Genomic DNA, 15,376 nt, shown 5'->3' on the forward strand with positions numbered 1-15,376 from the left:
GTTATAATTTTCAAATCCAGAAAATCTGGAAACACTTGTGCAGTTAAAACTTTGGGTTAAAGCTGAAATTGTCCACAAGAGCTACAAAATTAGCAAATGTGGCAGGAATGCCACATTCCCATAGCCTTGTATTTCAACTGCTAGAAGTTGTGCTTCAAAACGGAGAAATTCAAGGCTTTGACACGGTGATTTTGGCAAATCAGTAACACTAAACAATGAGGACGTTACAAAGTAACCACTCTGGTTACGATACAGTGGTCAACAAGCTCTTGAGTTTGCAGATTACCAAACAGGATGGCTGTCACAGAGGAAACAAAAGTGTGGATACAGACTGTGTTCACGTAAGTTTGATTCTGTTTTCTTCTAGAGCCTGTTGACCAAATAGCTGTTGAGCACACCGCAGATGACATTTAGCACAGACAAACATGGCGGACGCTGCCGACTGGTGAGAGGTAAATAAACAATGGACAACATGCAACACGTAACAGGAAGGGGTGAGGATGCCATGGGTTACCGGTCCGTTGCCATGGTAACCGGTCCGTTGCCATGGGTTACCTGTCCGTTGCCATGCGTTTACATGTGTTGTTATGGGTTAACTGTCCGTTGCCATGCGTTTACATGTGTTGTTATGGGTTAACTGTCCGTTGCCATGCGTTTACATGCGTTGTTATGGGTTAACTGTCCGTTGCCATGCGTTTACATGCGTTGTTATGGGTTAACTGTCCGTTGCCATGCGTTTACATGCGTTGTTATGGGTTAACTGTCCGTTGCCATGGGTTACCGGTCCGTTGCCATGGGTTACCGGTCCGTTGCCATGGTAACCGGTCCGTTGCCATGGGTTACCTGTCCGTTGCCATGCGTTAACTGTCCGTTGCCATGCGTTTACATGCGTTGTTATGGGTTAACTGTCCGTGTCCATGCGTTTACATGCGTTGTTATGGGTTAACTGTCCGTTGCCATGGGTTACCGGTCCGTTGCCATGGGTTACCGGTCCGTTGCCATGGGTTACCGGTCCGTTGCCATGGTAACCGGTCCGTTGCCATGGGTTACCTGACCGTTGCCATGGGTTAACTGTCCGTTGCCATGCGTTAACTGTCCGTTGCCATGCGTTTACATGCGTTGTTATGGGTTAACTGTCCGTTGCCATGCGTTTACATGCGTTGTTATGGGTTAACTGTCCGTTGCCATGGGTTACCGGTCCGTTGCCATGGTAACCGGTCAGTTGCCATGGGTAACCGGTCCGTTGCCATGGCAACCGGTCCGTTGCCATGGGTTACCGGTCCGTTGCCATGGGTTACCTGACCGTTGCCATGGGTTAACTGTCCGTTGCCATGCGTTAACTGTCCGTTGCCATGCGTTTACATGTGTTCTTATTGGTTAACTGTCCGTTGCCATGCGTTTACATGCGTTGTTATGGGTTAACTGTCCGTTGCCATGGGTTATATGACCGTTGCCATGGGTTAACTGTCCGTTGCCATGCGTTAACTGTCCGTTGCCATGCGTTTACATGCGTTGTTATGGGTTAACTGTCCGTTGCCATGCGTTTACATGCGTTGTTATGGGTTAACTGTCCGTTGCCATGCGTTTACATGCGTTGTTATGGGTTAACTGTCCGTTGCCATGGGTTATATGACCGTTGCCATGGGTTAACTGTCCGTTGCCATGCGTTAACTGTCCGTTGCCATGCGTTTACATGCGTTGTTATGGGTTAACTGTCCGTTGCCATGGGTTACCGGTCCGTTGCCATGGGTTACCGGTCCGTTGCCATGGTAACCGGTCTGTTGCCATGGCAACCGGTCCGTTACCATGGCAACCGGTCCGTTGCCATGGTAACCGGTCCGTTGCCATGGGTTACCTGACCGTTGCCATGGGTTAACTGTCCGTTGCCATGCGTTAACTGTCCGTTGCCATGCGTTTACATGTGTTGTTATTGGTTAACTGTCCGTTGCCATGCGTTTACATTCGTTGTTATGGGTTAACAGTCCGTTGCCATGGGTTATATGACCGTTGCCATGGGTTAACTGTCCGTTGCCATGCGTTAACTGTCCGTTGCCATGCGTTTACATGTGTTGTTATGGGTTAACTGTCCGTTGCCATGGGTTATCTGTCCGTTGCCATGCGTTTACATGCATTGTTATGGGTTAACTGTCCGTTGCCATGCGTTTACATGCGTTGTTATGGGTTAACTGTCCGTTGCCATGGGTTACCGGTCCGTTGCCATGGTTAACCGGTCCGTTGCCATGGGTTACCGGTCCGTTGCCATGGTAACCGGTCCGTTGCCATGGCAACCGGTCCGTTGCCATGGGTTACCTGACCGTTGCCATGGGTTAACTGTCCGTTGCCATGCGTTAACTGTCCGTTGCCATGCGTTAACTGTCCGTTGCCATGCGTTTACATGTGTTGTTATTGGTTAACTGTCCGTTGCCATGCGTTTACATGCGTTGTTATGGGTTAACTGTCCGTTGCCATGCGTTTACATGCGTTGTTATGGGTTAACTGTCCGTTGCCATGGGTTACCTGTCCGTTGCCATGGTAACCGGTCCGTTGCCATGGGTTACCGGTCCGTTGCCATGGTAACCGGTCCGTTGCCATGGCAACCGGTCCGTTGCCATGGTAACCGGTCCGTTGCCATGGGTTATATGACCGTTGCCATGGGTTAACTGTCCGTTGCCATGCGTTAACTGTCCGTTGCCATGCGTTTACATGCGTTGTTATGGGTTAACTGTCCGTTGCCATGCGTTTACATGCGTTGTTATGGGTTAACTGTCCGTTGCCATGGGTTATATGACCGTTGCCATGGGTTAACTGTCCGTTGCCAAGCGTTAACTGTCCGTTGCCATGCGTTTACATGCGTTGTTATGGGTTAACTGTCCGTTGCCATGCGTTTACATGCGTTGTTATGGGTTAACTGTCCGTTGCCATGTGTTACCGGTCCGTTGCCATGGTAACCGGTCCGTTGCCATGGGTTACCGGTCCGTTGCCATGGGTTACCGGTCCGTTGCCATGGTAACCGGTCCGTTGCCATGGCAACCGGTCCGTTGCCATGGTAACCGGTCCGTTGCCATGGGTTAACTGTCCGTTGCCATGCGTTAACTGTCCGTTGCCATGCGTTTACATGTGTTGTTATTGGTTAACTGTCCGTTGCCATGCGTTTACATTCGTTGTTATGGGTTAACTGTCCGTTGCCATGGGTTATATGACCGTTGCCATGGGTTAACTGTCCGTTGCCATGCGTTAACTGTCCGTTGCCATGCGTTTACATGCGTTGTTATGGGTTAACTGTCCGTTGCCATGGGTTATCTGTCCGTTGCCATGCGTTTACATGCGTTGTTATGGGTTAACTGTCCGTTGCCATGCGTTTACATGCGTTGTTATGGGTTAACTGTCCGTTGCCATGGGTTACCGGTCCGTTGCCATGGTTAACCGGTCCGTTGCCATGGGTTACCGGTCCGTTGCCATGGTAACCGGTCCGTTGCCATGGCAACCGGTCCGTTGCCATGGGTTACCTGACCGTTGCCATGGGTTAACTGTCCGTTGCCATGCGTTAACTGTCCGTTGCCATGCGTTAACTGTCCGTTGCCATGCGTTTACATGTGTTGTTATTGGTTAACTGTCCGTTGCCATGCGTTTACATGCGTTGTTATGGGTTAACTGTCCGTTGCCATGCGTTTACATGCGTTGTTATGGGTTAACTGTCCGTTGCCATGGGTTACCGGTCCGTTGCCATGGTAACCGGTCCGTTGCCATGGGTTACCGGTCCGTTGCCATGGCAACCGGTCCGTTGCCATGGCAACCGGTCCGTTGCCATGGTAACCGGTCCGTTGCCATGGGTTACCTGACCGTTGCCATGGGTTAACTGTCCGTTGCCATGCGTTAACTGTCCGTTGCCATGCGTTTACATGTGTTGTTATTGGTTAACTGTCCGTTGCCATGCGTTTACATGCGTTGTTATGGGTTAACTGTCCGTTGCCATGGGTTATATGACCGTTGCCATGGGTTAACTGTCCGTTGCCATGCGTTAACTGTCCGTTGCCATGCGTTTACATGCGTTGTTATGGGTTAACTGTCCGTTGCCATGCGTTTACATGCGTTGTTATGGGTTAACTGTCCGTTGCCATGGGTTATATGACCGTTGCCATGGGTTAACTGTCCGTTGCCAAGCGTTAACTGTCCGTTGCCATGCGTTTACATGCGTTGTTATGGGTTAACTGTCCGTTGCCATGCGTTTACATGCGTTGTTATGGGTTAACTGTCCGTTGCCATGCGTTTACATGCGTTGTTATGGGTTAACTGTCCGTTGCCATGGGTTACCGGTCCGTTGCCATGGTAACTGGTCCGTTGCCATGGGTTACCGGTCCGTTGCCATGGTAACCGGTCCGTTGCCATGGCAACCGGTCCGTTGCCATGGTAACCGGTCCGTTGCCATGGGTTACCTGACCGTTGCCATGGGTTAACTGTCCGTTGCCATGCGTTTACATGTGTTGTTATTGGTTAACTGTCCGTTGCCATGCGTTTACATGCGTTGTTATGGGTTAACTGTCCGTTGCCATGGGTTATATGACCGTTGCCATGCGTTAACTGTCAGTTGCCATGCGTTTACATGCGTTGTTATGGGTTAACTGTCCGTTGCCATGCGTTTACATGCGTTGTTATGGGTTAACTGTCCGTTGCCATGCGTTTACATGCGTTGTTATGGGTTAACTGTCCGTTGCCATGGGTTACCGGTCCGTTGCCATGGTAACCGGTCCGTTGCCATGGTAACCGGTCCGTTGCCATGGGTTACCTGACCGTTGCTATGGGTTAACTGTCAGTTGCCATGCGTTAACTGTCCGTTGCCATGCGTTTACATGTGTTGTTATTGGTTAACTGTCCGTTGCCATGCGTTTACATGCGTTGTTATGGGTTAACTGTCCGTTGCCATGGGTTATATGACCGTTGCCATGCGTTAACTGTCCGTTGCCATGCGTTTACATGCGTTGTTATGGGTTAACTGTCCGTTGCCATGCGTTTACATGCGTTGTTATGGGTTAACTGTCCGTTGCCATGCGTTTACATGTGTTGTTATGGGTTAACTGTCCGTTGCCATGCGTTTACATGCGTTGTTATGGGTTAACTGTCCGTTGCCATGGGTAACCGGTCCGTTGCCATGGTTAACCGGTCCGTTGCCATGGGTTACCGGTCCGTTGCCATGGTAACCGGTCCGTTGCCATGGTAACCGGTCCGTTGCCATGGGTTACCTGACCGTTGCCATGGGTTAACTGTCCGTTGCCATGCGTTAACTGTCCGTTGCCATGCGTTTACATGTGTTGTTATGGGTTAACTGTCCGTTGCCATGCGTTTACATGTGTTGTTATGGGTTAACTGTCCGTTGCCATGCGTTTACATGCGTTGTTATGGGTTACCGGTCCGTTGCCACTCTTCTCTTTCTTTGCTGTCTTAACACTAGGAGTCCCAGGCTTCTACCTTTCTACCTTTAAAACCCACCACCAGCCAAATGGCTGGTAGCCAAGTGGAAGCTAAATTGGCTAGTCATTCATATGTAAATTAGGTTGTTAGCTGGGAATTCTGGAGGGAGGGGAGTGGGGGTGTGTGGATGAGGGGGTGGGGGAGCTGCTAAAAGCTGTGAACTTCCTTTTGTGTTTCATCTTGATGCATTCTCAATCATCCAGGGAAATAAATCTCCAAAAGTCACCAACTTGGAGTGTTTCAGTTTGCCATCTTAGGGAGAAATCAACACACATGGGTGTAGGTCCTTTGTTGCTGAGATTTATTGATAAAAACAGTACAAAAAACCAACCATTTGTACACATATTTACAAATAATAATAAAAAGTGAGTGAGTACATTTCAACATTTTCAGCAATCACTCACAATCCTGGCACTGCCATGGTATCTGTAGTCTGCATTTACCACATGTGTATCTGTAGCAGTGAACATATCGCACAGTGGCATGATTGTTCTTGCATTTGTGTTTGACCTGACACATGGCTCTTTTTCCAGGACTAGGTGTGGAGGGTTGTGTCCGAAGCAACTGTTCTTTTCTTGCCTTCTTCTCAGCTACATGAGAGTGAGCCAACTCTCTTGCAAGCTCCACCACATTTACATATGAATGACTAGCCAATCCACTAGTGGATTGAGGAATTTCCCTGCGAATCTTGTTGACTGTGCCGAGGATGGTGGTTTTCAGTCTAAGAAGTTTTTGCGCAAGTGAAAGCGATGTGAAAAAATTGTCCGTGGTAACATTTCTGCCCTTGTCTAGGAATGGTTCCATCAGCCTCATTACTACATTTTCAGAAAGTCTCTCCCCAGTGGGACGATTGGGGTCCTTGCCAAGATATGGGAAGACATTGCAAATGTACTTGGATTTTAGGTCGCAAGCCACCCAAAACTTGATCCCAAACTTGTCAGGTTTACTTGCAATATACTGCAGGAAACAGCACCGAGTCTTTGATGGGAAAAGCTGTTCATCAACGGTGATATGTAGACCAGGGTTGTAGCACGTGATGCAGTTGGTGACCAATGATCCCCACACACTGGAAATTGCAGCGAACTTATCAGTCTTTGCTCGATTTGCTCCATTGTGGCATCAATCAGACCACTGGTATAATGTTGAAATGTACTCACTCACTTTTTATTATTATTTGTAAATATGTGTACAAATGGTTGGTTTTTTGTACTGTTTTTATCAATAAATCTCAGCAACAAAGGACCTACACCCATGTGTGTTGATTTCTCCCTAAGATGGCAAACTGAAACACTCCAAGTTGGTGACTTTTGGAGATTTATTTCCCTGGATGATTGAGAATGCATCAAGATGAAACACAAAAGGAAGTTCACAGCTTTTAGCAGCTCCCCCACCCCCTCATCCACACACCCCCACTCCCCTCCCTCCAGAATTCCCAGCTAACAACCTAATATACATATGAATGACTAGCCAATTTAGCTTCCACTTGGCTGAAGCTAAAGCTTAGCTAAAAGCCATTTGGCTGCTCTCCGGGTTTTAAAGGTAGAAAAAGCCAAATGGCAGTCCGTGGTGATGTAAGTGTTAAGGCTTCTGCGAGAATGGTGGAACCTGCTTACAGACCTCCAACGGCACCAAACTTTGTCTGTGCCCCACCAAGTACGTCGGGCACCAGTGTGAGCTGGACAAATGTCAGTTCTGCGGAACGGGCAAATGTTTGACGTCAGCCTCAGGGGAGGTTTCCTGCAGGTGAGTATCGTGTGGGACGTGGTTACTGTGCTACATCGATTAGACTTGGATTTGTAAATATTTGCTGGCTTTTATTTTGAACTGCCAGAATATTCTTCACCCAAGGTCACCCAGCAATCTGTGGATTTTGTGCTTCCTAACAGTGCACAGCATGGAATATATCATTCTGAAATCGTGGGAATCATTATTATTATTATTGTTATTCTGCTGCATTAGGATCTTCTTTAATATTTTTTTCCTGTATGTTTGAAGCTGTCCAAATGGTCAGATCCAACCCAGCTGCTATACCTGTTCAAACTACTGCGCACATGGACAGTGTTCAGTAGACAATCGCACACTGCTGCCACAGTGCACGTAAGATCCCAGTAGACATTAACAGGCATATATATAATATTTTATTGTTTTAATGTCCGCTTAGCACACTTACCCACATATCCACTGTGTACCTCTATAACCAGGTGTGCTGTTGGATGGAGGGGATACAGATGTGATATCACAGCTCCTATAGAGTCTCATACTTCTAGTGGTAGTAAGTCAGCCACTCCCTGACCAAATCAAAGTTTGTTCATAGAACATGCACTTTGGTCCTATTTGCTTATCATTATTTGTTCACTCATAGGTACTGCGTCAATCATCGTCCCAGTGCTGCTGCTGCTGTTGTTGGCATTGCTGGTGGTTGGTGCCATCTTGTGGTACAAGCAGAGAATGCGTGGGTGAGTACTAGTTCGGGACGCTTTTTCATCTTTAAAAAATTCAAACTCCATTTGTCATCTGGTCCTCACCGTTCTGGTCTTTCTTTCTCTCTTACCTTTTGATAACCATCTATTTCCCTGTCTCCCAGGTCTCTATGCCCGGGCAAATCTCGTTCTCAGTGCTCGCGGTAACTTGATAGGGTTACATAATTCACCTGTTGACCCCCAATTCCTCTCCTCTCCTTTCCCTAAAATACAGTCAGACTGCCTTTGCTATGCTTTTGTCTATCCTTTTGTCCATTCTGTCGTTCAGTGCCGAAATCTTTCCATTGTCCTCGCTTGCCATCTTCTGTTTGGCTTCCATGGGGTTTCCCACCCAACAACACAGGGGGCCTACTCACTCTGGAATAGCTCTGGTGATGCACGAGTAGTTGAACTTTTGACGTCCTCCCATTGTCCTCCATGCCTTTCCCTGTTTACATTTGTAAATATTAGGCTCAGGCAATGTGCTTGCAGAGTAAAATGTATAACTGTGCATCTCTGAAAAATGTTTATATGCTTGCAAACAGCCGAATATTTGCAATCTAATCCAGCATTCTCCGCAATGGACATGCTGCAGTATATTCGATAGGTTTGATCAAATGGCCTTTTGACACAAAAGCTCATTTGAAAACCTTTGATATATGTTGTCTTGTTCTTGTCAATTGTACATAGCCAGTGCTGAGTGAATTTATGATATGGGTTTATGATAAGACACCTTTTAGTCACTCTAGCTTTCTTCTGAGGTTAGCACATCAATTCTTTTAAACAAGGGTCTGAATCTGCTTCTAAGATAATTGTTGATCTGTTTCTCTGCAGTGCCAAGGGCTTCCAGCACCACCGAATGACCAACGGGGCCATGAATGTTGAGATTGGAAACCCTGCCTATAAGATCTATGAAGGAGATCCTGATGATGATGCTGGGGAACTTCTGGACTCCGACTTTGCTTTAGACCCAGACAAGGTAACAAAGCTTAAAAAAGCAGTTTCATTACAAAATATCTGAAAATGCCTGGTAGTGGCTAACCATGCAGATATTTCCACATTTATGAGTCCTTTTGTGAGTTTTTTTTTTTTTTTTTAATGAATTGGTTTTGGTTGTGGAGTCATTATAGACAGTAAATAGACCCTTCTTTGTGATCTAAAGAACACTGGATGAAAGTAGCTGGGTTTCTCAATATATTCCTGTCCTTTGGACGTCTAGTGAAAAACAGTTTTCTGTCTTGACTGATCTGTAATCACTTTTCTACATTTATATCCAGTTTTTTGCCATCGAGATCACCACAGTCCAAATGCAAAAGCTTTAAAGCAAGACTTAGGAAACCAGTGGGTGTCGTTATGGTATTTACTTCTGGCATCTGTAATGAATTTTGGAATGAATATTGTTAGAATTATGTGAATCATATACTTTAGTTCTGATGAGTGGCTCCATAGTCTCATGGTTTACACGTTGTGGCTCGAGTGGTTTGTATACAGATCAATGCTTGGGCAAGATACTGAACCCTGAGTTACCTCTGTGTGTGTGAATGCATTCAGCAGATAAAAGCACAAGGCACTATATAAATACCATTTCTTTTACATTCACCTAAGAAGTGAAAAAATCTCCAGTTTAATCCCAGCTGGAGACAAAAATCCCTTGGGGGTGTCAGGAACGGAAATCCACTGTGAATAAGGGGAGCAGCTGAATAAAGCTTTTATGCTGGAGCCCTCATGGTCACTATATTCAAACACTTTTCACCACAATCATAAAACATCAAATGAGGAATTGTCCATAAAGTCCTGAGTGCTTAAAAAGAAGTTGCAAGTTCTTCACTGGAAATACACCTACTGGTTTGTTGGGGGCAGATGATTAGTGCCCAGACTTTCAGAAACAAATAACCAAACACAGAAAACATAACAAACCACAAATGTCTGCCAGGGTTTCAGCACTGAGCTGGGAAACATCTTGTTATTTATGCGAGCTGAGCCTATTTGAATAAGAAAAATACTGCTTCTTTCACAATATACCAAATCTTTTCATTTCTTTTGCCTGAGTCACTGAGAAATTTTCTTCACTCCGCAGCCCACCAACTTCACGAACCCAGTGTATGCCACCCTGTACATGGGTGCCCACAACAGCCGCAATTCTCTGGCGAGCACTGATGAAAAGAAGGAGCTCCTCTCCCAGGTTGACGAGGACATGAGCGACCCCCTGGCATAGACCTCGGCATGGACTGAACTCTGCCAACATTGCCCTGCCTCGCCCAACCTAGAGCCAGCGAGCTCTCTCATTTTATGCCTTTACCAACTGAAAAGAAAAGCAACAAAAAAACATAAAAACGAGAACACTGTATAAAATGTATAAAATGAAGAACTACTTTTTTTAAGTGATTGCAGTATTATATTTTGTTCTTTGACAAAAAGGAAAACAAATCCTCTGGTGACGGAAAAGAAACCATTTTATAGACATTTTATCCAGTTCTTTTTCATTTTGCTCACTTCCTCACAACTCTCTCACACACACACACACACACACACACACACACACACACACACACACACACACACACACACACACACACACACACCTTTCTCACGCATTCAGCCACTACCTCTGTGCAAATGTAAAAGATACAAATGGCAGTGGAACAATTTTAATTTTTTTATTTTTGTATAAATTGTGTAGGGGAAAAGAGAAAAAAAACATTTTTGTTCCATCCTAGAAAATGTTGCCAAGTCTTCGTTGTTCATGAAAGAGAGGAGATGCGTCAGTGCTCACCACGAATGCTTCCTGGATGCTGGTTCACATTTTGTGTATATGTATGTTTGCTACTGGAGGTCTTAGAGGGAAAGGCGAGGTGATGTTTAACTGCACGTGTATGCACAAGAGACTCGGCATCTGATCTGTTGTTGCAAAGAGCTACATTCAAGTGATTGTCTTTTACCTCCTTGCACAGACTAAAGTTACATATATATATATATTATAAATATATATATTTCCATATATATGAACCTATTAACAAAGTGTCTTGAAAATATACCCAGGAATACAAACATCAGTAACAAATAGCAGTCTGTACTTTTTAATGTTTTTCTTTTGTTTTTTTAAGTCATTGTATAATTGACATACTTTGTGTCACCGATGAATGAATCATGGCAGTGTGTTAGTGTGCGCTGGATGAAGATGATTGTAATTAAGTCCACATTCCAGGATGAAAAAGCCTGGGATGATATCCGTGGCCTTGGATTAGCCTACTGCAGGACACCCTGGACAGGAGCTGGGGCTTTGTTCTGAAACTCTTCTGGAGTAGAGACAAGCTTCTGTGAATTTCCGGTCATCCTCTAAAAAAAAAAAGAACCTGCGACCAGTAATTAGCCGAGAACGGTTGCTTTCAACTTTTGTTCCTCGTCTTTTGATTGTAAACATACTTTCAGGAAAGGCCAGGGAGACCGTCTGATGGTACGTACTTCTGTGGGATTTTTTTTTTCTTTCCTTCACTGTATGTAATTACATGGACATGTAATTTAGGTTAATGCTCATTGTTAAGTGCATTCTCAGGAAGGAGACTGATCGGCTTCCTGATAAGCATTCCTTTCTCCATTCCTTTGCTTTGCTGCTAACCATCCGGATTTTTAGTCTGGGAAGTGTGGCTCTATGTCTCACTGCTCACCGTATTGCTTTTAATCACCTCAGCTTGTCAGCCATACCTACCATATCACTGCATGGTGCTCACACACACACAGACACACTTAACCAAGAGGAAACTCTGGCTTTAGTCCTCAAATGTTAACAGTATTCATCACATTTTTTCTTTAAATTCTGTTTTTTTTTTCTTGCTTATTTGCTTTTAACATCCTGCTCTGTTAAATCGCCATGTAAGTTGGAACAATCATATTTCATTTGGAGAATTTCTTTAACTGGCAAAAACCCACGTTTGTGGTTCTGATTGTTTTGTTATAATTCGATTTCTTTTTGATATAAGGAATTAAATGGATTTTTATAGTAGAAATGTACGATGGCCGTGTCTGTCATTTGGAAAGATGGAGAGGAGAAGCAGTCTACTTCATACTTCAGTACATTAGGAAATAGCCTCACTTATCATTAAAGAATGAAGAAATAAAACACAAACATGTAGAAAGCACTTGTTTGGATGTTGCTTAATCTGGAAAGGCTTCTGAATTGTAATGAAAGTCTTTGGTCTTGTTACATAAATCATCATATTTATTAAACAGGAAGTGTTGTCTTTCAGTCAACAGACAATCCCAAGAATAGCTTTTTCTTAAAAAAAAAAGTATGTTTCTTTTGATTTCAGTACACACAAGAATAGTGTTTTATACAATCTTGAGCCAAATTTAAGTAGTGTTAAGATGTATTGCTCCCTTTGTGCCAATGTCATGCAAGTCTCTAAAGCTGTTAGGAGGAATAATCTGTATTAAAACGGATAAGAAAAAGAAGCTTTAAATGCACTTCATCCTTCATCTGTTAATAATACATTTAGAGCAGGCTAACCAAACAGCAAGTGTGCCTTTGAAACGGTAGTCCACCTGGAGTCTCCTTCATGCGTCTGTCACCTCCTAACTGTCACGCACGGTGTGACAGGAAGTGTTGTCAAGGCACGTAATATTCTGTTTTTAACCACCACTTGGTCAAGGCACAAAACTCTGGGGACTCTCGTGTCAGCTGTTCTGATGTACTAGAGGTAAAAAGGAACTAACATACCTTTAAGCTTTTTTTGTGCCTTCAACTTGCATATTGTTGTCAGGATTATAAGGCTAATGTTATATTACAAGGCAGTAAAAAATACAATCTTTACCAAATGAAAGATGTAAAATAAACAAATTATGGCTGACTGACGAGAAATAACACAAAAAGGCACTTCTTAAGCGGAACATCAAACTTTGGAGTAATTTGGTTTGTCTAGCTTGACAAGAAGAACCAGTACAGTGATGGTCTTTGCTCCCAGATACAATCAAAATAAACAATATTAAGTCTGATTGAAGGCGTCTCGAAGACTTGGCGTAACGCTGCGAAACAGTCCACGAATGTCTGTTATAACATCGCACCTCCTCTGTTATTTGCAGGAGGCTTTTGCAGGTGTCTTAAAGGCAGGCGTCCCAGCAGCAGCAGAAGAGTCGGCAATTTATCTTGGCTGCCTCCCAGTTTAAATCCTGCTATGACTGCGTAACCTTCGGATATTAATGGGTTTTAGGAATGTCCACATTAAGATCCACATGCTAGCAGGCACTTGTTAGTGAAAGCACAATTCCTCCTCCAGTCCTCAGATGGCCTCACCTGTGCTCTGGTCATCCTCCCAAAGGTCAGTGCCGACAGAGCAGGGAAAGCCTTCTGCTCGCGGTGACGAAGGAGTAGTAGCGCGTTGTGCTTCTGTAATCATGCCTGCTCATTTAAAGTGGTTGTAAAAGGGCATCCATAAATAAATAAATTACCGGGCTAAAACAAGGGCTTTGTCCTGTCCTCGCTTTTCAGTCTTTGTGATCTGCAGCCTCAGGGTTGAGATGCGCCACTGGGACAAAGGGAAGGGTTACAATAGGGAGGGGACTATAAGTGACGAATAAGTGGTTTAGGGTCTCTTCCAACCGCTCCGGATCAACGCGTCCGCTCGCAGGAAAGGCTGGTTTCGGAGATCTGTGAGTAGGCATGGAGAGGGGGGGTGAGAGACAGGGGGACACACATGTTAGACGACCAAGAGGTCAATCTGGACATTTGCTTCTGTTTACATCTCAATTTCTTAAGAGTGTTTTTAAGCAAGAAGAGCAGAGGATGTACACTCAGTTCTCACTTTATTAGGTACACCTAATTTATATCAGTTGTTCCCTCATTTCTGTAAATGAGGTTAAGCTAAAAAAAGAAAAGCAAATAGGAACACCTTACTGTATAATGCAGTACATGAAAACAGCACCACAAACCATATTTCCTCTTTTTTACAATGAAGATGAAACTATGAAAAGTTGCCTTTATTGCAGGACTGTTGTTAGTCTGCATTAGTTTGAGCTCCCTAATAAACTGACAACTGAGTGTTTATTGTTATAATTTTCAAATCCAGAAAATCTGGAAACACTTGTGCAGTTAAAACTTTGGGTTAAAGCTGAAATTGTCCATAAGAGCTACAAAATTAGCAAATGTGGCAGGAATGCCACATTCCCATAGCCTTGTATTTCAACTGCTAGAAGTTGTGCTTCAAAACGGAGAAATTCAAGGCTTTGACACGGTGATTTTGGCAAATCAGTAACACTAAACAATGAGGACGTTACAAAGTAACCACTCTGGTTACGATACAGTGGTCAACAAGCTCTTGAGTTTGCAGATTACCAAACAGGATGGCTGTCACAGAGGAAACAAAAGTGTGGATACAGACTGTGTTCACGTAAGTTTGATTCTGTTTTCTTCTAGAGCCTGTTGACCAAATAGCTGTTGAGCACACCGCAGATGACATTTAGCACAGACAAACATGGCGGACGCTGCCGACAGGTGAGAGGTAAATAAACAATGGACAACATGCAACACGTAACAGGAAGGGGTGAGGATGATACTCATTTCTAAGGAATAAATTTGACATTAATACTAAAAGAAAAATGCCACTGGTGTTGCTTCTGAGGTGGGCTTTGTAGACACTTAAACACCTGAGTTCATATTTTAATGGCTGTTTTAAAAGCAGGTAAGTTGTTTCTTTTTAATACTATGCTGACTTCTTCTTTTTACAAGTTCAACTTTGTGTTGTTTGCTAGCAAATTTTATAGTGTTCTAAAACGTGTGTGTGTGTGTGTGTGTGTGTGTGTGTGTGTGTGTGTGTGTGTGTGTGTGTGTGTGTGTGTGTGTGTGTGTGTGTGTGTGTGTGTGTGTGTGTGTTTCTTTGCTTGCAACTGAAGCACTAGCTGAAGCAGCTGACATCACTGTAGCAGCACACAGGAGCTGGAGGGCCAAGCAGGCCGGCTTTCAGCCAGGCTACCTTTCTTACCCTCTCCTAGGAGTGGGAAATACTGTCATTAATCTTCTTTTCAGCTGGAGGGGGGCAGAATAAACAGTGGTGGTTGAGGAAAGAAGAGTCACATGTTAGCCGGAAAAACCAACACCAAACAAGTTAGTCTCATGGAACAAGGCAGTGCTGATAAAATAAAACAGTCTGCTAGCCAAACCTCTTTAGATTCAGTCCGTTGGTATCGGATAATTTGAAAGAAATATGGCATAATAACGCAAAAGCCTACTGTGTCATGCATGATGTCCTACACGTGATCACAGTCAGGACTGTACTGCAAGCGTGTCAACATATTTTACACACAAACATATTGACACTCAATGCAACTTTCTCAGCTCCAGGCAAAGAGGTTTGGCTGACTCCTATCACCAGACACCTGATAGGAGTCTTCTCAACACAAACAACCAGTGACGGCCCGAGTTAGTCATCAGTAGTCATAGTTGAGGGTGGGGTGGGATGACA

At 44.5% G+C, this 15,376-nt stretch overlaps 2 protein-coding genes across 3 annotated transcripts in view; one reads left to right on the forward strand and one right to left on the reverse strand.

Annotated features, from left to right (window-relative positions):
- Positions 1-1,207: 1,207 nt before the first annotated feature.
- Positions 1,208-10,424, forward strand: LOC308406588 (low-density lipoprotein receptor-related protein 1-like; the record flags this gene model as incomplete). Its single annotated transcript, XM_080897668.1, has 7 exons — positions 1,208-1,217; positions 7,050-7,209; positions 7,462-7,563; positions 7,668-7,738; positions 7,829-7,922; positions 8,760-8,904; positions 10,003-10,424. 7 exons carry the CDS (start codon positions 1,208-1,210, stop codon positions 10,138-10,140), a joined length of 720 nt encoding a protein of 239 aa, XP_080753794.1. The 3' UTR covers positions 10,141-10,424.
- Positions 10,425-11,398: 974 nt separating this feature from the next.
- fmnl3 (formin-like 3) overlaps positions 11,399-15,376 on the reverse strand; it is a 32,935-nt gene continuing 28,957 nt past the window's right edge. For both annotated transcript variants that reach the window (XM_080898099.1, XM_080898100.1), the window contains exon 26: positions 11,399-13,566. The gene's annotated coding sequence lies outside the window, so the exon portion shown is untranslated. The remainder of the gene's footprint in view (positions 13,567-15,376) is intronic.

This window comes from Rhamphochromis sp. 'chilingali', assembly GCF_963969265.1.
Source record: "Rhamphochromis sp. 'chilingali' genome assembly, chromosome: 12".
Taxonomy (NCBI): Eukaryota; Metazoa; Chordata; class Actinopteri; order Cichliformes; family Cichlidae; genus Rhamphochromis; species Rhamphochromis sp. 'chilingali'.